The sequence below is a fragment of the Jaculus jaculus genome, chromosome X, assembly GCF_020740685.1.
Source record: "Jaculus jaculus isolate mJacJac1 chromosome X, mJacJac1.mat.Y.cur, whole genome shotgun sequence".
NCBI lineage: Eukaryota > Metazoa > Chordata > Mammalia > Rodentia > Dipodidae > Jaculus > Jaculus jaculus.
In genome coordinates, this window is record NC_059125.1 from 96,854,311 (window position 1) to 96,881,501 (window position 27,191).

Below are 27,191 nucleotides of genomic sequence, written 5' to 3' on the forward strand. Positions count from 1 at the left end.
GCCAGAGAGGGAGCGACGGAGGCGGCGAGACACCACACTCCAGCGGTGGGGCGCTGGAGCCTGAGGCGCGCCAGGCTGCGTCGTCCAGTCACGTGAGTCCCGCGTCCAGGACCAGAGCCCCGCCCCTCCCTCGCACAGGACCAGAGCCCCGCCCCTCCCTCGCACAGGACCAGAGCCCCGCCCCTCGCTTCCACAGCCTCCCCCTCCTCCCGCCAGCCACCCGGAGTGGGGCGGCACGGGGCGGGGCGACCGGACCAAGCCCCTTCCTCAGCCTGGGGTCTGAGCGCTCCTGCCTGGGGCCTGTCTCCACCCTAAGCTTCTTTGTGTGTTGTAGGGCCTTTCTCTGACTGTGGCCAAGGGCAGGATCTTCTCAGGGGGATGTGCGCCATTCCCACTTCTCTACTTGCCTCTGTTGTCTTGCTCCTGCGGTCCACCTCCTTACTCCTGTTGTTTTAACTACCAATTTTTTCCGTTTTCTCTAAACAAAAATCTGTGGCAGACGTTACACTAAACGAGCCGGAGTGGATTTTTCTCATTTATGATGCTTTTCTGCATTACTCTTTTGATTCTAAATAAAAGGATACATACATACATACATACATACATACATACATACATATATATATATGTATGTATATGTATGTATATATATATATATTTTTTTTTTTTCTTAAAGTAAGGGATAAAAGCTTGCTGAGACTCAATCTTGTAGCCAGCCCAGCAATAGGAAAGCTGAGGCAGGGAGATTCGAATTTAATACAAGTCTGGGCTGTTGAGACCTGGTCTCATTTAAAATAGAAAGAAAAATTGGTTTGTTTGAAAAACAGGTTTAAATTTGGAAGAAAAAAAAAACCCAACCATCTGTCTCTTCTGCTAACTCATCATATAAATATAGACTACAGGCAGCTGCTTTTTTTAGAACTTGGAAAAGGACAGGACAGCTGAGGGCTCCTCTTATGAGGGCACCCCTAGACATGCAAGATATTTCCACGAGGTGAGCCAATGAGTTTATAGTGCAACCAAACCTTGCCAGATTTTCAGAATGAAAAGAAAATCACTCTCACAACTTTCTTCCTCAGATGGTAATAAGTGTGTCCATATTTACAGGTCTGTGACCATGTATTTAATCCCAGGTGTTAACCTATTTCAGGACTATGAATGTAAATTCAGTTACATGATCAATATATGATATAATTTTATTTATATGTTAGTAATGAGCAGTGGGAAAGTAAAATGTAGAAATGTCACTTATACTAATTTTTTTTCAAAATGTGATATATTTAGAAGTAAGTTTATTAGTTATTAAAAGTTATTAATGTAAAAATCTATACAATGAAAACTGTAAAGTAAACATCAAAATAAATGAAAGCATATACAACGGTAATCTCTTTTTGAAATTCAGTGCTCCAAATTGATTTATATATTTTGTGTAATCAAACCTCAAATTCCTGCAGACATTTTATTGACAACTTCCATAAATATAAGTAATATATTGTGATCATAATCCCTTTCCACCACCCTCTCTTTTCCCCCTCTCAAATCCCTCCTCCACTGAATCCTTTCTTCTCTCTTCTATTTTGATGTTATCATCTTTTCCTCCTATTATATAGGTCTTATGTAGGTAGCATCAGCCTCTGTGAGGTCATGAATATCTGGGTCACTTTGTGTCAGGAAGACAGTATTGTAAGCTCTACTCCCTTTCCTTTGGCTCTTACATTCTTTCTTCAACCATTTCCAAAATGGTCCCTGAGCCTTGAAAGGAATGATAGAGATGTCTCAGTGATAAAACTCCAGCGTCTTTTCTTCTCAGCCCATTGGTGAGTATTTTTTTTGGGGGGGTGAGTATTTTTTTGAGGTAGGGTTTCACTCTAGCTCAGGCTGACCTGGAATTCATTAGGTAGTCTCTGGGTGGCCTTGAACTCACAGCAATCTTCCTTCCTCTACCTCCCAAGTTCTGGGATTAAAGGCATGCACCACCTTGCGTGACTCACTTTCGTGAGATTTGAATCACTGCAGCAGTCATGGTCATCTGAAAAGAGAAGTTTCTCTAACCAAAAGTGAAAGTAGTGCTACTATAATAGCGTAAACATAAGTATTCAGAGGGCAGTTTGGTGAGCATAATATATCCATTTAGTCACACAATAGTAGTAGTTTCAACACTAGGGCTTATGATCTCCCAAGCCATAGGCTTTTGGTTAGGTTTTTAGTATCAGACAGGAATTCCTTTCCATGGAGGAGGCCTCATGTCCAATCAGAGAACAGTTGGTTTCCCACATAACAGACATGCCACCATTGCACCAATTGGTACTTTTGGCCAGCTTGTCAGCCATAAAGCTCCTACAGACATCTTTTTTATAAATTGGGAAAGTTAAACTCCAAATTTATGCAGAAAAGCCAAAGATCTAGAAGGGACAAATCAATTTTGTAAAAAACAAAAAACTTCACAGTTCTGGAAGATTTCAAGATAAGTTGCCAAAATAAAAGCAATGTGGTAACAAATGGAAACATTCACTTATAGATAAATGGAACACAATGGAGTCCAGAAATAGACCTATGTATATATGGCCAATTCATTTTTGACAAGATAATCTGGGGTTGGGGAGATGGCTCAGTGGGTAAAAGGCTACCATGTAAGCATGAGGATGTGATTTAGACCCCGAGCAACCAAGTAAAATCCAGACATAATCCTGGAGCAACCATATTGTTCTCACTAGTCTATCTAAACTGGTGAGCTCTAGGTAGAGTGGGAAACCCTATCTCAAAGAATATTGGTTGAAATACAAGATGTTGACCTCTGGCTTCTACATAGATACATACCCACATGCAAACACACACACACACACACACACACACACACACACACACCATACATTCATATACATGTAAAATAGTTAAGTAATTTTGGCTTGAGTTTAGGACAGAATTTTCAACAATTTTTGAAATAGCCTTAAACACAATTCTGGCATTTTATGCTACATATTTATGTGAAGATGTGTTTTCAACATTGAAGATTATAAAATAAAAATATCAGTCAATTAAAAGCTACAAGTCCTAGGGGTGTAACATCTGCTGCTGTCTGGCTAAATGTATATACTATGGTCATCAAACTGCCCAGTAAGCACTTCTCTTAATGTTCATACCCATATATTGATGCTACTCTCACTTTTGGTAGAGAACCTTCTCTTTTCAGATGACAGTGACCTTGGGATGACTCAGAAGGTACCATGGTCCTGAGAAGAAGTGACAGAGGAGTGCTCAGCACTGCAATATCTCTATCAAAACTTCCAAGGCTCAGGGTCCATTGTGGAAGAGGAGGTGGAAAAATCTAAGAGCCAAAGGAAGGGTAAGACTCCTTCCAATGTGCTCCCCTTAGACACAAAATGGCCTGGATATCCATGACTTCACAGTGCCTGATACCTACATAAGACCATCATAACAGGAGGAAAAATCATGGCATCAAAATAAAAGAGAGACTGATTGAGAGAGGGAGGGGATATGATGGAGAATGGAGTTTCAAAGGGGAAAGTGGGGGAAGGGAGGGCATTACCATGGGATATTTTTTATAGTCATAGAAATTGTTAATAAAAAATTTGAGGGTGGGGAGGGAGGGAATTACCATGGGATATATTTTATAATCATGAAAAATGTTAATAAAAATTTAAAAAATTTGATAAGTAGCCGGGCGTGGTGGTGCACTCGAGAGGCAGAGGTAGGAGGATCGCTGTGGGTTCAAGGCCACCCTGAGACTCCATAGTGAATTACAGGTCAGTCTGGGCCAGAGTGAGACCTTACCTTGAAAAACCAAAAAACGAAAAAAAAATTGATAAGAAAAAAAAATCAGTCAACTCTGAAAAGCATTAAAAGTGCTTTCCATCCTGTAGTATTAAATATTCAGCCAAGAGCTGGGCATGGTGGTGCACGCCTTTAATCACAGCACTTGGGAGGCAGAGGTAAGGATCACCATGAGTTCAAGACCACCCTGAGACTACATAGTGAATTCCAGGTCAGCCTGAACTAGAGGGAGACCCTACCTCGAAAAACAAAACAAAACAAAACAAAACAAAAAATCAGCCGAGATTTAATTATTTTAAAAATATTTTATGTGTGAATATATGTATGTATGTATTTGAGACAGAAAGTGATATGCAGAAAGAGTCAAAGAGAGTGCTTATAGACCTGTCAGGGTCTTTAGCCATTATAAATAAACTCCATACACATGCACCACTTTGTGCACCTGGCTTAACATGGGTACTGAGGAATTGAACCTGGACCATCAGGGTTTTCAAGCGAATGCCTTTAACTTCTGAGACATATCTCCAACTCCAAGACTTAATTCTTTCTGTAATAATACAATAAAGATATATCTGTTCAGTTTGCATTTTTTTCAAGGTAGGGTTTCATTCTAGCCTGGGCTGACTGGAATTCACTTTGTAGTGTCAGGGTGGCCCCAAACTCATAACAATCCTCCTACCTCTGCCTCACAAGTGCTGAGATCAAAGGCATGCCCCACCATGCCTTGCTGTAATTTTTACTATATCTTTAATAAATGGTAAAATTATGTTTGTGTGCCAAGGAGTTTTTTTTAAATAAATTTCTTTATGATTTATTGTGTAAATAAAAGCCAGGCATAGTAGTGTGTTCCTGTAATCCCCAAACTGGATCCCAGGAGAATCCCCAGGACTAGCTGACTACATAGCCAAATCAGTGGGCTCTGGATTCTATGAAAGACTCTGTCTCAAAAAAGGAGGTGGAGGGCTGGAGAGAAGACTTAGGGGTTAAGGTGTTTGCCTGCAAAGCCAAAGGATCCCGGTTTGATTCTCCAGGACCCATGTAAGCCAGATGCACAAGGGGGCACATGCATGTGGAGTTTATTTTCAGTGGCTAGAGGCCCTGGCCTGCCTATTCTACCCCCCCCCTCCAACTCTTTCTGTCTCTCAAATAAATAAAATATACTATTTTTTAAGGAGGTGGAGAACAGTTGAGGAAAATAGAACACATTGTTTTCTGGCCTCCATTCTCATGCATGCACACATGAGCCCACACACATATGAACATACACACACATATACCATACACACAAATATGTAAAAACAAAACTAAACAAAATTAAAAGGGAATGAAGATAATCCAATGGGGAAGGTATGGTTTTTTAAACAACTGTAACAACTGGAAATAATTTATTGGACCAAAAGAAGCTTTTCCTTTTTTATTTTTACTTCAAGTTAGGGTATTGCTCTAGCCTAGACTGACCTGAAATTCACTATGTAGTCTCAGGGTGGCCTCAAGCTCATGGCAATCCTCCTACCTCTGTCTCCCCAGTGTCGGGATTAAAGTCATGTGTCACAATGCCTGGACTAGAAGCTTTTCTTTTATTTTGTGGAAGTTTGAATGTGAAATGTCCCCCATAGCATCAGGTGTTTCTGATTAAGCCTCATATTCACTCCCAAGTTGTTGGCAGTTTGGAAGGTGGAGCCATGCTGGAGTAAGTGTGTCACTTGGGGTTGGGCTTGGGATAGTATAGGCCAAACCCTCTTGACAGAGCTAGCTCACTCTTACTGCTTCCTGCCAGCTGCTGTCGCAAGATGTGACGTCCTGCCTTTCTTGTGCCATGCTTTCTCCACCATGATGAGTCTTCCTTTAGAAACTATAAGCCTTTCCTCCCATCAACTGCTTTTGGTTTGGTGTTTTGTCCAGGTAATGAATAGATAACTGCAGCATACTTTGACAATGTATAGATTAATTCAAAAGAGAATATGTAGGCTGGAGACATAGCTTAGGGGTTAAGTGCTTGCCTGTGAAGCCTAAGGACCCGGGTTCGAGGCTTGGTTCCCCAGGACCCACATTAGCCAGATGCACAAGGGGGCGCACACATCTGGAGTTTGTTTGCACTGGCTGGAAGCCCTGGCACGCCCTTTCTCAATCTCTCTCTCTCTCTCTGTCACTCTCAAATAAATAAATAAAAAATGAACAAAAAAAATTAAAAAAGAGAATATGTGCATAAATATAAAACCTGAAATTATAAAAATTTTTAATTAAAACATAAAAATTCTACAATCTTAGACAATGAAGATTCCTTAGGTAGAATACAAAGGGTAAAGATAACAAAGAGAACATTGAGAAGTTAGAATTTTTGTATTTTTCAAAAATTCCTTTTAAAACAAGTGGGTAAGAAAAATATAGGAGGAAACCAGGCATGATAATGAGTGCCAGTACTTGAGAAGTTATTTACTCCTTGAGGCCAGAAGCTTCAGAACAGCTTAGGCAACATAGTAAGATCCTGTTTCAAAAACAAACAAACAAACAGACAAAAACACTAATTCATCTAGCAAAGGGTTTCAATCCAGAACGCATATATTCCTAAAACTCAAACTAAGGAGGCAATGATGCAATAAAAGTTCAAAAATAAGTGTTCAAAAGTAAATGTACAAATTACCAATGAAGTCTTTTGAATGGTTAAAGTTAAGAAGTTTCCTGGAGGGGTTGGAGAGATGGCTCAGCAGTTAAGTCTCTTACAAAAGCCTGATGGCCAGAGTTAGATTCCCTAGTACCCATGCAAAGCCAGATGCACAAAGTGGTGCATCTGCAATTTGTTTGCAGCAGCAAGAGATCTTGGCATACCCATTCTCATTGTCTCTCTCTCTCTCTCTGTTTACAAGTAAATATTTAAAAAAAAAAAGAAATTGGACTGTTCTTGGTACTGGAACGACCAGAACTCTCAGTCACTGATGGCAAGAAGTTAAACCATAGATAGGTTTTTTTTTGTGGCAATTTCTAGAAAAATTAAATTACATTTACCATCATTGCCAAGAAACTTAACCCTTGGGAATTTTGCCCACACAATTCAAAACATACTTCCTTAAAAATATTAGTACAGAACTGAAGGTTCAGGCCAGGCGTGATGGTACACACCTTTAATCCCAGCACTCAGAAGGCTAAGGTAGAAGGACCACTGTGAGTTTGAAGCTAGCTTGAGGGTACATAATGAATTCCAGGTCAGCCTGGCCTTGAGCTAGAACCTACCTCGAAAACCCGAAAATATATAAATAAATGAATTAAATAAATGAACATTCATATCAATTTCACTTATAATAGCTTCAAAGTGAATTGAATTTATCAAAAAATGAATGAATAAAACTTTATGTTCACACATCTAAACACTACTAAGCAATAAAAAGTAATAAACTACTAATACAAGCAATAACATAGATGGATCTTTAAATTATGCTTAGGGAGAACTATCAGACACTAAAAAGTGTCTTCTATATGATTATATTAGCATAACTTTTTGCATAAGGAAATAAAATATACATTAATATAAACTGGATCAATTTTTTTTTATCTGACTTAAGGTTGAGAATTTTCTGACTATAAATGGGTGTAACAGAAATTATTCAGCTAAGAAAAATGTATTACATCTTTATAGTTATTCCACAACTAACTGACAAATACATTTATTGGTAGCTATTAGCTTATTATAAGTGGCCTTCATTATATTAAGGAATGCTCCTTTTATACCTAATTTACACAGCATTTTCACAATGAAGAATTGTTGAAATTTAATAAATGCCTTTTCTGCAACTATTGAGATGATCACATGTTTTTGTCCATTCTGTTGATTTGATATATTGCATTTATTGATTTGTGTATTGAATATTCTTTGTATTCCTGGGATGAATCCCATTATGTCACAGCAAATAATATTTTCTGGTAAATAATATTTTTAATGTGCTGGTGGATTCAGTTTGATAGAATATTTTGAAGAGTTTTCCATCTTTGTTTATCAAACAAAGATTGGTCTGTAATTTTGTTTTCTTTCCATGTGCATGCGCATGTTTTTACATCCTTACTGGGCTAATTTTAATTTTAAAGATTTTATTGATAACCTCCATACATATACACAATGTATCCTTTTTGTGTATTTTTAAGAGTTTAAAAGAGTAAATTTTATTTTAATGTAAGGGGTAAATGAAGTAGAGAGAACACCGACTCCTCCGGAAGGAAGGGATTCCAGAGCTGGAAAATCCACTGCCCCAGTGGGAACTGGGAGAAGTCTGGCCTTGATGTCATGCTTATCCTCCTACCTGAACCTCTCATGTGCCAGAATTACCGTTAATAGCAGCCATACCTAGCATGTAACTTCTTTTCTACTTTTCTTGTAGTCCTTTTTCTTTTATTTCTTTTTCTTATAGTCCTCATGATGTCATTTACTCTAGTAGTGTGTTTTGATTCCTTGTGTATTAGATTTGATTTCTCTATTGGATTTTTGCTTTGTAATAACCATGAGACTTAAGAAAAGTTTTAAACTGTAACCAGCTATTTTGAAATGATAATAACTTAAAATTATAGTAGATAATAAGCAAATATAGAATGAAAGAACATATACTAAAAGAAAATTCAACACTTATGCTCTATTACTCATAACATTCTAAATTTCTAATTGCCCAATGTACATAATTATATATTTTCTACCTCTTAACATATTAATGGAGTTCTATTAATTTTACTTATTTTGTAGTCTTTATAGTAAAAATAGGAATTGTTTATTACCATAATTATAGTATTGAAACATTCTGAAGTTGTTTATACAATTATTCTTAGTAGTCAGTTTTTTACCTTACCAAGTTTTTGTCACACTCACTAATATTTTATTTTAAAAATTTCCTTTTTATTTATTTACACATGTGTGTGTGTGTGTGTGTGTGTCACTTGTCATTATAAATGAATACCAGACATTTGCACTGCTTCTTGCAGCTGGCTTGCGTTGTTTGTTTGGGAACTAAATTCAGGGCCAGTAGACATTGCAAGCAAGCACCTTTAACTGTTGAGCTACCTTCCCAAGCCCCATCATTAATATCTCTTTCAATTTGAAGAACTCTATTTTAACTTACTTGTAGGATAGACTTAGTGGAGTTATATAGCCTCTTGACTTTCATTTGGGCATGTCCTTATTTCTCTTTTCTTTCTAAACTATGGAATTTTGGGTACAGTATATTTTTGTTTATTTTTCTAAGACAACTTCCTATTATTTAACCTTGGCCAGCCTGTAACTTACCATGTACGTCAGGCTGATTTTAACCTTGTGATGATCTTTCTGCCTCTGGCTCTTGAGTGATGAAAATTACACATGTGCAACTACCACACTTGGCTTACTTTCCTTTTTTAATTTAATTTAAATTTTTTTTGAGGTATGGACTTAATCTAGCCCAGGGTGACCTGGGATTCACTCTGAAGTACAGGCTAGCCTTGAACTCATGGCTGTTCCTCCTACCTTAGTCTCCTGATGATGGGATGGAAGGCAAGCACTACCACCTCCTGCCTGGGAAGTTTTTTTTGGTTGAAAAACTTTTCCCTTCAGTAGTATAAGAATCTCATGCTACTTTCTCTTAGTCTGTAAGATTTCTGCTGAGAAGCTGGTGTCAGGTGAATTGGAATACATATATATGTATTTGTTTCTTTTCTCTTGCTGCATTTTTCCCCTTTCTCTGTGTGTGCATGCATATGTACACACTCGTGCACAAATATGCACATGTGGAGATCCAAGGACAACCTCAGGTGTCAGTCCATATTTTCCATTTTTTTTTTTGAGGCATGGTCCTTTGTTTTCTGCTATGTTTGTCAGGCAAGCTGGCCCATGAGCTTCCAGGAATTCTCTTCTTTCCACCTTCCATCTCACCATAGGCAAAAGGGGATTACAGATACTTGTGCTACTGTGTCTAGGTTTACATGGGTTCTGAGGATCCAAATATAGGTATTGGTATTCCCGCATGTGTGGCAAGCACTTTATCTACTGAGCTATATTTTCATTTGTGTCTCTTTTACCTTTGAGAACTTGTTTATAAGCTTGTCTTGGGTTTATGTGGTTAAATCTGGCTGGTGACCTTTGACCTTCATGTTCCTGGATATTTCTGTCCTACTTTTCTAGGTTTGGTAAGTTTCCTGTTATTATTCCTTGAATAATATATTACCTTGATGCCAATCTCAAGTTTCTCTTGAACATCAATAATCTAAATACTGGGCTGGAGAGATGGCTTAGCGGTTAAGCGCTTGCCTGTGAAGCCTAAGGACCCCGGTTCCAGGCTCGGTTCCCCAGGTCCCACGTTAGCCAGATGCACAAGGGGCACACGCGTCTGGAGTTCGTTTGCAGTGGCTGGAGGCCCTGGCGTGCCCATTCTCTCTCTCTCCCTCTATCTGTCTTTCTCTCTGTGTCTGTCGCTCTCAAATAAATAAATAAAATTTAAAAAAATAAAATAAAAAAATAATAATCTAAATACTTCCTCAAAGTTCACGTAAGTTTCTTCTTCCCTCTACATTTGTTCTTCTCCAACTTTATATATTTTAAGTTTTTAATTATTTAAGAGAGAGAGATTGGGCATGCCAGGGCCTCTTACTTCTGCAAACACCAGATGCAGGGGCCATTTTGTATGTCTGCTTTACATGAGTACTGAGGAACCAGGCTGGTATGCTTTGCAAGCAAGCACTTTTTACAACTGAGCAATCTCCCCAGCCTCCAGCTTTATATTTTTAAAAATAGCTTATCTTCAAGCTCACTAGCTCTCTCATGTGTTTGATCTATCTTAATATTAATACCTTTTATTGTGTCTTACATTTCACTGAATATATTTTTCAACTAAAGAATTTTTGTTTGATTTTTATAAATTTCTTCCATCTCATTATTAATTTTTGTTAAAGAATTTAGAAAGTTTTCTGTTTTCTTCTAGTTCATTGAGTTTGCCTTATATAACACCCATTTTAAGCTCTCTGGAGTTTTCTCATACTGGTCGGTTTCTAACATCTTATTCTGTATATTAGGTGGTATTACTGCTTATTGACATGTGATGCCATCTGAACACTGAAGGACTAGATAGATATTTATCCAGTCTTCCTAATCTGGCTTTCTTTGTGCTGATCTTCCTAGGAATTTGACCCAGGATTTTTATTTTGACTGAAACTGTAGTCACTTCCTCTATTCAGCAATGGATCAATCCCAGATCTAGGTTTGATGAGAGTCTGCTTTTGATGTATTGTCAATGTGTTATTTATGTGCTGTCCAATATAGCCTGTCTCCACAAGCCTCTTCCTGGGGCCTGAACAGGCTCAGGTACCTCATCTGCACTTCCTACACTACTTAAGCCACTGATTCTGCCAGTTGGCCTAAATTTCCATGGGTGGTCAGACTTCAGGCTCCTCTGTTCCACTTGTGGTTACCAAGACCACGAAAATGTGCTATAATCTGAACCTACAGTCTTTCAAGACCACATTGCTGTGAACTACTTATTAATGAGGTGGATTCCTCATTTTATAAGACTGCTACCACAATATAAATGTGATAGTAGCTGGAAATAGAAGTCTGATAGATTTGGGTCTCATGTGTTCTCCGGGTACTAGAACTGTTTCAGAAACTTCTTCTGCAGACAGGCCTCAGTATGGAAGCCATTAGGATCTTTCCAGTACTCAGCACTAAGCTACAGGCAAAATCCTGTGTTTGTTACCTTATTCTACTCCTAGAGAATGTGGTCTTGCTTCATTATAGCAATATAAATACAAGAATAAAACAATGAAAAGTACACAAATATAGATTGTCTTAAATAAATTATCATATAATTTATTTTCATAAAATAAAATATAAAGGTACATTTAATGATCAGATCTTTTCATGATTTGTTCTATGGGCAATAAAAATAAGATAAGAAACAGTATGCTCAGTGGTATAATACATATACATATATTTGTGTAAAGATAGGATGTAATAGATATATAAACAATCTTCGTTACTGAATATATCTATGTAACTAATTTTTTGGACTACTGTTGATCCAATGTAGGGCTTTGTACATGCATAGGAAGTACTATATCACTGAACCATGTTTCTAGCCTGATGTAATTTAATATTAAAGGAAATTATTTTTATGCCTAAAATCATCAGAAGTGAAAATGTAAGCAAATACAAACTAGAATTTTAACATAATTTTTCCATATCATAAAGAAATGATCATCACTACCTATCACTTTCTTTACACATTTACCTAGGATACACATTAAGCTATATAGGGATACTCAAAACATATTGGTTCCATGACATTATTTCTTATCTCCAACAAGAATGTATTTCACACATACTAGTCCAGAATTAGGAAGGAAATTATGGTCAAGCTGACTATTCATTTTTATGAAGTCAAATGTTTTCTACTTTGTTGTTCTGCTGCCTCTTAGATTGTTCTTATACTTAACCTAAGTTTGAGAATATGAGAAAGAGGAATGAGGAAGTAGAAAGCAAGTCATTATTATTTTCACTTTTTCTTAATTAATTGAGCACTTTACTGTATAAACATATGACATATAGGTCATCAAGTTATACTCTTTTTAAAAATATTCTTTTATTTTTGAAATTTTATTTATTTATTTGCAAGCACAGAGAGAGAGATAGAAATAAGAGAGACAGACAGAGAGAGAATGGGCATGCTAGGGCCTCTAGCCACTGCAAACGTACTCCAGAAGCATATGCCCTTGTGCATCTGGCTTATGTGGATCCTGGGGAATCGAACCTGGGTCCTTTGGCTTTGCAGGCAAATGCCTTAACTGCTAAGCCATCTCTCCAGCCCTCAAGTTTTACTCTTATGTTATCTCTCCCTCACCTACATTCCACTGAGGGCCCTTCACGGTGGAGTTATGGGTATTCCCTGTGGGGTTATGAAAGTACCAGTCAGTCTCTATGGTGGGGACAATGCCTCAGGATATTCCTTCCCACACTGTAGCTCTTTCTGCCTGAGAACTTCCTGCAGAGAAATGGCAGTCGATATTACGGAGGTTCAAAACTCATCAAAGTCGAAAATTAGAGGCTGCAGAGCTCAATATTAAAGGAAACTTGTAACATGCCCTCCAGGGCTTATGGAACATTGCAATTCACTTTTAAAAGAAATGACAAAGTAGTTGTATGCTCCACATCTTCTCACATTCCATTGTAACAAATTTGGACATGCAGGTATACTATCTGCGAGAAATCTTAAGAATCTACTTTGTAGTTGATGTTAGCTCTTATAAAACTTCAGGGAGAGAAGTCCTATTACTTAGAGTAACATAGAGGAAATTATCACTGAGAACAAATAACAGTCTGGCTAAAATGTGTATATCAGTTACATTTTCACTGCTGGGACAAAAATGATCGGACAGCTAACAGTTCCAAAGGGTAGAGTCCATCATGGATGGGAAGGCAGGGCAGACCATAGAAAGAGGCTGGTCTCATATCATCATGCCTGCAGACAGGAAGCAAAGAGAAACAAACCAAAACAGAACAATTGTGGGGCTGGATATAACATCTAAAGTTCTGCCCCTATACCCAGTGACGTACTTCCTCTAGAAAATTTACCTCCTAAATGTTCCATAGCCTTAAAAGACAGTACTATCAGCTACAGATTAAGTATTTAAACCTTTGAGACTATGGAGGGGCATTTTACATTCAATGAAGCACATTCCACCCTGACCTCCATAGATTCTATGGACATCTTGATGCAAAATGCATTCAGTGTGACTTTCAAAGTCCCCCCCCCACTCCTTTTTTTAGGTAGGATCTTGCTTTAGCCCAGGCTGACCAGGAATTCACTCAGTAGTTTTAGGGTGGCCTTGAACTCATGGTGATCATCCACCCCTGCCTCCTTAGTGCTGAGATTAAAGGCATGTGCCACTATGTCCAGCTAAAGACCCTATAGTTTTCCTACTCCCAACACAGTTCAAAAGTATAAAATCTCACAGAAATCTCTTACCTGTGATCCCTGTAAAATCAAAACACAAGTTACATATTTATACTACACAAAGGTACAGAGTGAAATCCCTATTGCAAAATGGAGGAATAGGATCATAGCAAGAAAACATTATACCAAAGCAAGACCAAACCCAGCAGGGTGAACACCAAATCCTGAAGTTCCATGTCTGGTATATGATACTGTTGAAATCCTTTGGGTTCTGAAAGGCTTCAGTAACATTGGCCCTCCAATTGTGTTGCCTGTAGCCTCTCTTATGGGCTTAGATCCACCCTGAGCCCACAGTTTTCCTTGGTGAACTTTGGGTGGTCCTATTGTCTCTAACATCCTGGGGTCTCCATAGTTCACATTCACAGCTTCACACAATGTCTTCTCATGGACTCTCTGCAGGGATTTGACTCTACCTTACATTGTTTAGCATCAGTGGCTCTCTGGAACTGTGGCAAAATATTCTATGACCCTCTCTGTCTTGTATTTTTCATGTCTCCATAATCAGTAGTACCAAGTGTATAATGTTGCCATGTTTTGCCCTTACATTGAGATGAAGCTGCCTCAGTATGTTGACTTGGGGAGCAAAGATACCTTATAATATTATTCATTCAGGCCTTATACTTTTAAGATAATTTGCATTTTTACTAGCTTAAACCTTCAATGGGTTGTATTTTGACCTCAGGACATCTTCCCTATTGTCTCACTGCAGAGCAGTTTGTTTATCATTAGTAGTGTTAATCTCTTTAACAATTATAGCAAAGTGTCTATAGTCTCTTCTGCGTGGGACTTTAAACATGCTCACATTTATTTCTCTGCCAGATCTCACATTTTCCATGTCTTTTTGCTCTGTATTTTGCTTTTATTTAAGAAAAGATATTTTAAAATATTTTATTCATTTATTTGTTTGAGAGAGAAAGAGACAGACAGAGAGAGAGAGAGAGAGAAAAGGAATGGGCATGCCAGGGCCTCCAACCACTGCAAATGAACTCCAGATGTGTCCCCTTGTGTATCTGGCTTGCATGGGTCCTGGAGAATCGAACTGGGATCCTTTGGCTTTGCAGGCAAATGCCTTAAATGCTAAGCCATCTCTCCAGCTGCTTTTTTTAAACTATAGATTCGAATAATATTTACTACAGATTTAAATAAAAGTTGCTTAAAAAAGCCATAGCACAGACGCAATGCTATTCTGCCTTGAAATTTCCTCTACCAAACACATTAGTCTTTAAATCCTTTAAATCCAGCCTCACTCAGGTTCCCAGGAAACAGGCAGAATGCAGCCATTTTGTTTTCCAGAATATCATACAAGTTGCCTCTACATCATTTCCAAATAGAATCCTTTTTCTCCTCGGAAACTTCATCATGAACTGAGTGGGCACAGTTCACATTTCTCTTAGCCTATTGTCCTTCTAAACCCCTGCCAGAAAAGTCCATTAAATTCTGCTTACAGCATTGTAGGGCTTCTCTAGGTCAAAATTCCAAAGTCTCTCATGTTCTTCCTGCAAATTAGTTCCAAAAATCCAAGAAGTACATTGTCAAATTTCTTGCAGTCACAGCCCTACTTCTAGATATTAATTTTATCTATTAGTTCTTTCTTGTTTGGGGGACAAAATATATGACCCAAAACAGCTTATGGGTAGAAAACAGTTTAATTTGGCTTGTGGTTCCAGAGAGTAGAGTCCATTGGGGTGAGGAAGGCATGGAAAGCCAAAGTGGGAAACTGGCATCACACAGTCACACCAGCAGACAGGAAGGAGAGAGGGAGAGAATAAGAATAATACATGAGACACAGTAAAACATCTTAACCACCTCCTTCTGCAGTACACAGTGACACACTTCCTCCAGGAAGGTTATACCTCCTAAAGATTCTACAACCTTTCAGGACAGTGCCACTAGCTGGAAATTAAGTACTCAAACACATGAGCTTATGGGAGACATTTTACATTTAAACCACCACAAGTGGTTTCACAACTTTTACAAAGTTGGTTACCTGAAAAATATCCACAAACAAATCAATATAGTGCAAAATAGGCTGGGATAGAGTGAGACTCTACTTTGAAAAAACAAAACCCAGCCAGGTATGATGGCGCATGCCTTTAATCTCAGCACTCGGGAGGCAGAGGTAGGAGGATTGCTGTGAGTTCGAGGCTGTACTGAGACTACATAGTGAATTCCAGGTCAGCCTGCGTGAGAGAAAAAGCCTGTCTCAATTTTTTTTTAAAATTAAGTTTATTAAAGGCATTGTGGGATAAAGTGAAGTTAATCTTTAACTAATAACTTTAATAATTTTTCAAACATCCAAAATTAATTTAATAATAATAATTTAACTTAGGTCATTTTGATTACTTTGAGACTTAGGTTTTTTATTTTAGGCTGACATCAAACTTGTAATGTAGCCAAGAATGACCTTGTACTTATGATCTTCCTGCCTCCATTTACTGAGTGGTGAGATTACAGGCATTCAGCACCACACCCAGTTTTTGCAGCGTTAGGAGTCATACACAAAGCTTTCTGTATGCTAGCAAGAACTCTACTAACTCAACTATATCCCCAGCCCAATTTTGATTTTTTTCTTTAGAATGGATGCCCAGCAATGGATTTGTAGACTCAATCAGGGGTGCATATTGTAATGTACTTCTTTTTTTTTAATTTTTTTAAGATTTTTATTTATTTTTATTTGAGAGTGACAGAGAGAGAAAGAAGCAGATAGAGAGTGAGAGAGAGAATAGGCGCGCCAGGGCTTCCAGCCACTGCAAAAGAACTCCAGATGTGTGCGCCCCCTTGTGCATCTGGCTAACGTGGGTCCTGGGGAATTGAGCCTCGAACCAGGGTCCTTAGGCTTCACAGGCAAGCGCTTAACCGCTACGCCATCTCTCCAGCCCTTGTAATGTACTTCTTAATAGAAATGTTAACAAACTTAGATACCATTACTTGCAAATAAATGGAAAACCCTATAGGAAGACCACTGGGCATGGTGGCACACATATGAATTTCAGCATTTAGGAGATTGAGACAGGCAAATCATGAATTTAAGACAAGCCTTGACTACATTGGAAGTTCTTTGAGGGGGGCGGATAGGAGAGGAGAAGAAGAGAGAGGGGAGGGTAGGGAAGGGAAGAAAAGATTTACATGATCTGAAGAGAAACGAGAATGGGAAGGGAAGAAGAAAGAGATGATCTTTTAGGAGAATGCAGAACAGATTTCCTAACTCCATGTCATAGAGTGCTTGCATTAGACAATTTTCCGACAATAAACTTTATCAATATACACCTTTAAAAACAACCAAGGGGACTACTGCCTGCAAAGCATGCTAATTAAATGTAAGGTAACAGGATTTAGGGTCCTGATACAGGTCTCTTCTATCTATCCCATCCTAATTTTAGGTCCTTCTCTGAGACTCAGATTAAGGTACTTTTTCTCCTTGCATTTTCTATTTGGTGCCAAACTTGCCATTGTCTTATTCTGAAACCTATTAACCCAGAAAATCCTCTCTTTATTCATTCCACCCATTATTACTCTCCAACTGGCTTCAGGTGAAGGGCTATATGACCAACCTTAGAGAGAGTATATTTCTCACTCATTTAGAAGTCTTCTCTCAGAAGAGTAGTGCTAGGCAGCTAGAGAGCAACCCCTCCAAATAACAACTGATTTATAAATTCACAAAGATAAGGCAGTAGAATAAAGAAGATGGAAAAGAAAATAGGGATATACCGAGACAGGCCTCATTTTTAATTTGGATTGATTCCTGTGCTTGGCACTAACCAGTTATGTGACCTTGGATATCTTATTTAAATATTTCTGAAATGTAAAGAGAGAAGACGGAGGAAGGAACACTAGAGAATCAGCTGTCATAATAGTTCAGCTGTAAGATGATAAGGACCTAAATCAGGAGAGTGCCAGAATCAGCTGTCACAGTGAAGACAGGGTTTACTAATTATGGAAGGCATGAGAACCATACAAGGCTTTGAGGCAACATGACTAGAAAAGTTAAGGAAGATTCGGGCTAATTAATATCAATAGCATAAGATCTCATTTAAAGATAAATTTTAGTATTAGTAGAGAATTAAAACTTTATCTTGGTTCCTTTATACCTATAAATACTAAATGCCATCATCTATACAGGGGTAAATTTTGTTGTAGTCACTATTTAAAACCTCAAGTTTAATCTCTCTGTGTGGGTTAATTTCAAAACTATATATATGTATGTGTGTGTATGTATGTATAGCTGTAGGTATATATGTGAATATATATATATATATATACATAATATATAAAAACCTATTTATGTGTACATAAATACATATACATATAAATATGTATACATATGTATGCATGCAATCATTCAAAATTTCATTCTTGTTTTTGTTCAGCAGAGAATATCCATTTAAGATAAAAGTGCTTCAAAACTAAAACAATCAAGGGGACTATTCTTAGCCTTTCATAGTCTAAAGTGTTTTCATTGCTTTGCAAAGGCATAAATTTCAAATGTTGTTTTTGGGAATTTTTTTTGTTGTTGTTTTTTGAGGTAGTGTCTCATTCTAGCCCAGGCTGACTTGGAATTCACTATGCAGTCTCAGTGCAGCCTCGAACTCACAGAAACCCTCCTACCTCTGCCTCTCAAGTGCTGAGATTAAAGGCATGTGCCAACATGCCGGGCTGGGTTTTGTTTTTTCAAGGTAGGGTCTCACTTTATCACAGCCTGATCTGGAACTCACTCTCATCCTAGGCTGGCCTCAAACTCACAGTGATCCTCTTACCACCACACCCTGAGGTTTTTGTTTTGATCACTCTTCTTAAATAACTTTAGAAATGTGACTTACATACAATAAATTGTACACAAAGTAAGTGTACATTTCAAATAAGTAATGACTATTGACAACCATGAAATCACTATATTTACTTTATCCAATATTTGCATTACTCCAGAAAGTCATACATCTTTACAATCAGTAAACCCAACAGTTTTTATTCCAGGAAACCGGTAATCCAGCCCCTATCACTGGGCAGGGCTTTCTGTTCAAGAATGTTGGATAAGAGGTATGCTATTGCATGTATTCTTTTGTGTTTCGTTTCATCAATGTTATTATCTGCTCAGCCGTGTGTGCCTATTTATTTTTCTATATATATGCTTAGTTATATATTGTTGCATTACAAATTATACCTATCCTTAGTGACCAAAAATAACAAACATTTGTCATCTCAGTTTCTGTGAGCCATGAAAGTAGGTACAGTTTACTTGGATGTGACATCTCCAGGTTTCTCACAAAGCTAAAATGAAGGTGTTGATAAGCCATAGTCACATGTTACTATTCAATTAAGAGGGATTCCTTTCCTAACTTGCAAAGTGAGCACTGTCTATTTTCTGACTACAGATGCAATGTACCAGCTGGTTCATGTTCCTTTCATCATTCTTTCCCTGCCATGATGGGCTATGTCCTCTGCACTGTAAGCCAAAATAAATCCTTCCTCACTCAAGTCATTTCTTGCCAGGTATTTGGTCACAATAACAAAATTAACTACTTCAGAAATTTTGTACCAAGGAGGGTGAATATTGCTATGTTAAACCTGCTTATTCTTATCATCAACTATATATTACTTTACTGACAACCAAAGAGAGTACCATCCTCATGTTAGAACAGCTATTATCAAAAAATAACGACCAGTGCTAATGAGGATGTGGAGAAAAGGAACTCTTATATACTGTTTGTGGAAATTGAAATTAATTTGGAAGTTACTCAAAACCTGAAAAATATAACTTATGATCTAGCATTTCTACTCCTGGGTAGATAAAGACAGTAGTTTTTTGCATACACACATGTGTAGATTGTGTGGTATGTGTGTACATGTGTATGTGGTATATACATATGTGTGTGCACTATATACCCATGTGTGTACACACCATATGCATGTACATTGAGAGGCCAGAGGAGGACATCAGTTGTCCTCTTTCACTCATCTTTATGTTTCCTTGACAAGGAGCAAATAAAATATGATCTCATTTATATATATGAAATCTAGAAATGTTGAAGTTACAGAAACAGTAAAGAGATTTGTTATTATCAGGTTCAAGAGATGGGACACTAGGGATATGTGGTAAATTAATATAAAATTTGGTTAGGAGAAAAAGCTCAAGAGGTACCATGTACAGCATTGTAACTATAGTTAATAGTAAAATATTCTCAAAAATTACTAAGTAGATTTTTCCTTTTCTCAGGACAATAAATACTCACATATTAATACATGTATTCATTTACCTGATTTAGCCATTCCATTATATACAAATATTTCAAAATGTTGTACATGGTAAGTATAAATGTTTTTTTTGTCTTTTTAAATTAAAATCATTATTTAAAAATTCTGGTTAGGCATGGTTGTGCACACCTTTAATCCCAACACTTGGGAGGCAGAGGCAGGAGGCTTGCCATGAGTTTGAGGCCACCCTGAGACAACATAGTGAATTCCAAGTCAGCCTGAGCTAGAGCGACACCCTACCTTGAAGAAAAAACAACAACAACAACAACAAAAAAACAAAAAAAAATTCTGTCTCCACTTACTGTGTGACTATAGACAGGTTGGTATATATATATACATATATATATATTGGTTTTTCAAGGTAGGGTGTCACTCTAGCCCAGGCTGACCTGGAATTCACTCTGTATTCTCAGGGTGACCTCAGACACACAGTGATTCTCCTACCTCTGCCTCCCAAATTCTGGGATTAAAGGCATGTGCCACCACACACGGCTAAATTTGGTAATTTTTATATCCTTTAGTTTCTCAGTAGTAGCATTATGAATATTATTGGATATTAATTCAGTTAATGTGTGTAAAGTGCCTAAAAGAGTACTTGTGATGTAAGAAAGATTATAGAGTGGTAGACACTATTAGCATTCTTTTTTGTTATAATGACAATACTGAACTTCCTACATTTCTTTATCTCTTACTCCCTTACATTTCTTTATCTCTTACTCTAATCTATCCTTTACAAATTTTGGGGAGAGAAGGCTGTAATTATTGTTCTGTGCATTAGGGCTGGCTTAGAAGCCTTTTTAAAGCTTTTATGGGGGTATCTGGCTACAGTTGTTGGAGGCTGTTGAGAATATTCAATTCTTTTGTGTTCTAACCTCTGAGTCCCATACTAATATTTGAGAAACAAGTCAAATGTAACTCAGCATTTCATTTCCATACCCAAACTTTTTAAAAAGTTGTGTATGTGTATTAATGGTGTGTGTGTATGTGAATGTGAAGGATGGTACCAAAACACATGTGTGGAGGTAGTAATACAACTTTCAGGTGCTCACTGTCATCTTCCACCATATTTGGAGGCAGTGCTTCTTTTTTTAAAGAATGTTTTATTTATTTATTTGAGAGAGAGGGAGAGAGAGAGAGGAGGGAGAATGGGCATACCAAGATCTTCAGCCACAGCAAATGAATCCCAGATAAATGTGCCACCTTGTGCATGTGGCTTACATGTTACTGACAAATAGATCTAGGTCCTTAGGCTTCACACACAAGCACCTTAATTGTTAAGCCATCTCTCCATCCCCTAAAGCAGTCTTTGTTGTTCAATTCTGGTGGTACAGGAGCTTCTCATTCTCTTATCTCCTCCCATCTTGCCCTAGGGACACTGGGAATACAGATACATTAGAGTGCTTGGCTTTCATATAGGTGCTAAGGATCTGAACTCAGGTATTCATGCTTGTGGAACAAGTACTTTATCCACCGACACATTTCTCCAGCCCCCTGCATCCAGCTTTTACCTGGGTTTGGGGAATCTCACCTCAGGTATTCATGTTTGTGCAGCAAGTACATTACCCAGAGAGCAATCTCCATAGCCTAATACCATACCCAAACTTTTTACTTATAAACATAGACCTCTGTGAAACACCCTGAAGAGCAAGTAGAGATGTTGCTATCTAAGTAGGAAGTTATATCTAACAGTAAACTCTTAAAAGATGAAGAGAAATAATGTAATCCAGTGATATGATAATTGTTGCTAAAAATCATCACTCTATTGGAAAATAACAAGACATAAGGCAAAAGTAACCAGTAAATGTTCTTATACTAGTGTATGAGCTGATGATTATCTTCATTTAATAGTGCTAGTGGAGCCAAAGTAGGAACTAGATGGATTTCCAAGATCCTTAGAAGGAAATCCTTGGGGCTTAGTCATTGATTGAAGTAGCTAGTACTTGTCAATCATATATGAGTACCATCCACAAAGTATATCATTTAATCCTGACAACCCTATAAGGTACTTAAAACTATCAGCCTTATTTTATAGATGAAGCACAGATAAGTTTCGGTATTCAATTTTTACATTCAAGGTAAGTCAATGCAATTACTTCCAAATAGGAGGCTTCTTACTAACATATAAACTATTTAGAATCTGTATACTTACAGCCATTTATAACTAAATCTATCTGCATGAAAAGTTGATCACGAAGGACTCAGAAATTCTCCATCCTACCAGTGAATCCTTTAGGCTCTATCACAACTAATAATTCCTTAAAATCGTCACTACAAAGCCGGGTGTGGTGGCTCACGCCTTTAATCCCAGCACTTGAGAGGCAGAGGTAGGTGGATCGCTGTGAGTTCGAGGCCACCCTGAGACTCCATAGTGAATTCCAGGTCAGCCTGGGCCAGAAGTGATACCCTACTTCAAAGAAACCAAAAAAAAAAAAAAAATTGTCACAACATTAAAAAAAAATCTCTTCAGACCACTTAACTTTTTTTTTTTTTTCCCTAGAATCACTTATATCAAACTTACAGTGGAAACTACATCCATAATGAACAATAGTCTTCCTAAAAAAATAAATGTAAAGAACTTTTCATGGTCTCTTTTCCATTACATACATACATACATACACACACACACACACACACACACACACACACACAATTTATTTGTGACAGAGGAGAGAGAGAGAATGGACACACCAGGGCCTCCAGCCACTGCAAACAAACTACAGATGCATGTGCCACCTTGTGCGTCTGGCTAACGTGGGTCCTGGGGAATTGAACCTGAGTTCTTTGGCTTTACAGGCAAGTGTCTTAACTGCTAAGCCACCTCTCCACCCCTCCATTGCTTACTTTTAAGTTGAACAAATGAACAACAAATTCATTTATGTAAGTACTAATGTCTTTAGCAAGATACATTTGATATGATGGCTGACTAACTAGTTTCTGTTAGTGAATGATTACTCTGTACCACTGAGTAAGATCTGGGGAAAAAAAAGAGGACTGAAATGTCTAGAAGAAACAAAAAAATATTCTGAATGAGAGTAATGTTAAAGCAATAAAAGTATGTTTCTTGGTACAGACTGGGAGAAAGTGCATGAGACAGAAATCAAACTCGTAAATATTTGTGACTTATTTTCGAGATCTGAAAATCTAAGAACAAGAGCTGGCGGATTTTAATCTTAGTGAGCCGTGTAATAGAAGCACATCACATTCTCATAAGCCCTCCCCAAAAAGGGCGGGCTCCAAGTGCCCTGTATATTTTGAACTTCTAAAAATTTGTCTGCCTGAACAGTCTATATTTATATTATGACTTCATCAGAAACAGGTGCTTGAATCTTTCTGTCTTCCTATCTTGAATTTTTCCCCAAATGTACATATCTTTACCATGTTTCTAATTATGAAAGTTATATTACAGAAAAAATAGGAAAATGAAATTATCTGGACAGAAGTTAACAAAACCCAGTTATTATTATCTTCTTTCCTGCTTCATCAAACACAATCCAATTTGGTTTCAGAAATTAGATTACAAGGGAAATGGTGGCTAAGGAGAGAGTAGGTGGTTGTAAGACTGCTGCTTTCCTGTTCTTGAAGCCTAGAAAAAGATAAGTAATCATATCTGTCAATATAACCACTGAAAGAGTAGCAATGGTTAATAGAACTATGAGAATTCTAGTTCTCTGGTAATCAGAGAAAGGTACATTCCAAACATAGGGAGAAGGGGCCACTTTTGACCTCTGAAATTAGCAAAGACAAAAATGAGTGACAGGGCCTGATGTGGTGAGGTGGGAGGTTAGTAGGGCCATTTTTGTAGCATTGCTGTTGAGAGGGAGAAGTTTGGACCAGAGTTGGAGGATGATATAATCCCCACGTGATCAGAAGCTGACATGAGCCCAAGTCCTTATATTCCTCAGCTTCTTTCTCCTCTGGATACCAGCTCTTTCCTGCCTTGAAGACTTTTGTGCTAGTGGCCAAGGAGAAGAGGTAAATTATTTGACTTTTCCTGGGATGAGAGTGGGTGAATATTAGATACTGGCATAGATCCAGGTTTGCTTTCTTCAAATCCATGCAATTTTAAGTTGAAGGGAGTTAATTGTACATTTTTGAGAGAAGAACCTAGGGATAGGAAGAAATTTTGAGAGTCACCTGAAATTTTGTAATAGTTGAGAAAAAATTAGCTTCTCTCATTCTAGAAAGCTTTATCTTTATCCTTTTCCCTGACTTTCCCCAATTCTTTGGAGAAAATGTTAGACCTGGAATGTGAGTTGATAGATGGAGAAAGTGAAATCCTGGAATGGGAGCAAGAAAAGTTAAGATAAAATTTAAAATACTTCACTTTCTTTAATGCCAGCCTGCAATGGTGGGGCTTGAACAGGGAGGGAGGTGGTGGGTTTTATAAGGACAAGGTCTGAGGGCGAAGGGTGGGGAATGAGCACAGAATTCCTGAAGGAAAGTGACAGGTTCAAGAAGGGAACTGAGTAGTAGATAACTTGAAGGGGCCACAGTGATAAGAATCCTAGATTCTATATAATGCATGTCTGGTCTCTGGAGCTGCTTGATCCACTGAGAACTCTCTCCTTCTTGTCCTCCTTCTTGTTATTTGTAGGTCCTGGAACCTGTGTTCACAGATACCTCCAGGCTAAAAGAATTAAAAGTAAGGTGATCATGCAACTATACCATGCCTGCATAGGTCATTGTGAAGAAGAAACTTTGAATGGGATTTCTGAGGGATGGAGTCTGGAAGGGCAAAAGCTGGGTAAATTATTGGCTTCACTGGTTAGTTGGAGAGGCCATTAGCCTTGTCTGTTAGTAAAATGGTATGTTAAGGGCTGAGAGATGGGTAAAAGGGGAAGAAGACATTGAGAGGGAGCTGGGACATTTCCAATTTCTGAAGGCTGGACTTGTGTACTGGGTGTGGAAAGTGGGCTAGTATGTTGACTCAAAAGAGAAACTGATTGAAAAGTAAGAAAGTAACCAATCTTTACATTTTCTTCCTGGAATTAAGGAGAAAACAACACTGCCATGCAAAAATCCTGCAAAGAGAATGAAGGAAAGCCCAAGTGCAGCAATGTGCCGAAGAGAGAAGAAGATCCCTGTGGAGCATTTGAAGGCCAACAAAGGGAAGGGAATTTTAGACAGAGACTACTTCAGTCTCTTGAAGAATTTAAAGAAGACATAGATTATAGGCATTTTAAGGATGAAGATATGGCAGGAGAGGGAGATGAGATGGAAAGGTGTTTGGAAGAGATTAGAGGTCTAAGAAAAAAATTTAAGGCTCTGCACTCTAATCACAGCCATTCTAGGGACCGTCCTTATCCAATTTAAGGTATTTCCTCCTGATAATTCATATTCTGTTATTAATATTGCTACTGCTTTCTTTTTGTCTACATTCTCTTGTTAGATATTTCCTCTCATTTTTCACCAATCCCTCAGTGTTGGTTATAGTCTTATGTCAATCACATGCTGTTAACAACTAATCTTTTGATTCCTCCTCACTCATTTAATAAGGGTGTCATTCATTTACATGGGAAGATAGTCATCTAATGGTGTATTTTAAAGCCAAAATCAACTACAAAACGGTATATATACTTTATGTGTACATTTTTATATGCCATCATGAAACTTGTACACCAAAAGTTAAATCTCTATGTGATCTATATTGTCTTTCCATTTTGTACCTATGTGCATCTTCTCATTTGCCAAAACTGAATACATTTTTGTATATATAACATATTACTTGTGTTACACATAAAAATGAAAACAAATTGACACACATGAAAGAGGCTTGTCAATTACTTTTGGAAAGCAGTGAAACAGTGAACTTTTAATAACAGAAATGTAAAAAAAAGACATGTAAGCTGCAAATTACCTTTGGATTTCTCAGCTGAAGGAATAAACTGTCAATTATAGACTATCCATGCTTAAGACTTGGTTCTTTCTTTCTTGTTCTCTCTATCACATGGTTTCATATGCCCAAGGCTGGCCAGGAACTCACTATGCAACCAAGGATAACCTTGAACTTCTGATTCTCCTGCCTCCACTTCCTGAGTGCTAGGATTGCAGGTGTTAGTCACCATGCCCAGTTTATGTGGTTCTGAAGATTGAACCCAGGGCCTTGTACATGCAAGGCATGCACTGTATCAACTGAGCTACATTCTCAACCCAAGGCTTGGTTTTTGGAGGCGTGGTGAGGAGGGGAGGTGTTTGCCTCACAGGGCTCTTTTGTAGAAGAACTGCTGTGAGAACATAATTCTGAGCTGTGTGTGATAGGGCACAGTTTGTACCTGTGCATACAGAAGCCTAGCTTGTACAGAGCCATCTATTTGAAGGGCCCATTGTGAGAACAAGTCCAAAAGGAGAGGTGAGCCCTTTCTCCCCATCACTAATAATACTTTTTATTATCTTTTTTTTTAATTCAATTCATTCTAGTAGGAATGAATTGGTATCTCTGTGTCTTTTCCTTGCTTCTCTTTTTATTTCTCCTGCCTTTTATTTCTTACAATAACTAATGAAAGTCAGCATCTGTAACTTAAATGTTCCAGACTCCCTTCATAAATAGAAATCTTTCACCAGGGTAATAATGGGTATTCAACTTTTCTAAATCCAAGGAAAACCAATAAGTTTTTATTATTTATCAAACACAGAATAAACAATAATTGATTGTATTAATATTCTTGACAGGCGAGACATTCCATAAATAATCTTTTCTCCCCTATGTATATGATCTGTAGACTGACACTAGAAACAGCTACTCAAACCCTTACAATGATGATTTCAAGCTAGGACCTGGCACCTTCTGAGAGTTGTCTTGTATATAAAGGGATACTGTCAGTGATGTGATGACCCCCAATATAGCAAACAGTAATGTTTACTCCATGGTAAATAATCATATCTACATATATGTCTATGTATGTATTTAATGTTAAATAAAAGCTTTCCCCCCCCTAAATGAAATATTACAGTGTCCTAATATACAAATAAGTTTCAGGAAACTTGTCGACAGTGTTGACTGGTTGATGTGTTCTCCCTCTACATGCATGCAGAGGGTATATTCACTGCTCCCCATGAACCCCAGGGAAATCCTTGGCAAACCACATCTCATTATCTCCTGTCAATTCAAAGACTGGACATTCCTTCCTCTAGGGACACAAAAACGGTCTGCATGGGAGTCAAAGTGACTGCCAACCCTGCTTGCCCTCTTTACAGATA

At 37.9% G+C, this 27,191-nt stretch overlaps 1 protein-coding gene across 4 annotated transcripts; it reads left to right on the forward strand.

Moving 5' to 3' along the window:
* Nucleotides 1-25,591, forward strand: Tceal7 (transcription elongation factor A like 7). Of its 4 annotated transcripts, XM_045140583.1 has the most exons (5): nucleotides 18,724-18,779; nucleotides 19,115-19,187; nucleotides 23,897-23,966; nucleotides 24,589-24,636; nucleotides 24,988-25,591. In XM_045140583.1, the coding sequence occupies exon 5, from the start codon at nucleotides 25,005-25,007 to the stop codon at nucleotides 25,305-25,307; it is 303 nt and encodes a 100-aa protein (XP_044996518.1). In that variant the 5' UTR covers nucleotides 18,724-18,779; nucleotides 19,115-19,187; nucleotides 23,897-23,966; nucleotides 24,589-24,636; nucleotides 24,988-25,004; the 3' UTR covers nucleotides 25,308-25,591. The 4 variants fall into 4 exon arrangements, with proteins under 4 accessions (XP_044996520.1, XP_044996517.1, XP_044996519.1 ...); XM_045140585.1 differs by lacking the exons at nucleotides 18,724-18,779; nucleotides 19,115-19,187 and adding an exon at nucleotides 1-92 and having other exon boundaries at nucleotides 24,589-24,641; XM_045140582.1 differs by lacking the exons at nucleotides 18,724-18,779; nucleotides 19,115-19,187 and adding an exon at nucleotides 1-92.
* Nucleotides 25,592-27,191: the final 1,600 nt, after the last annotated feature.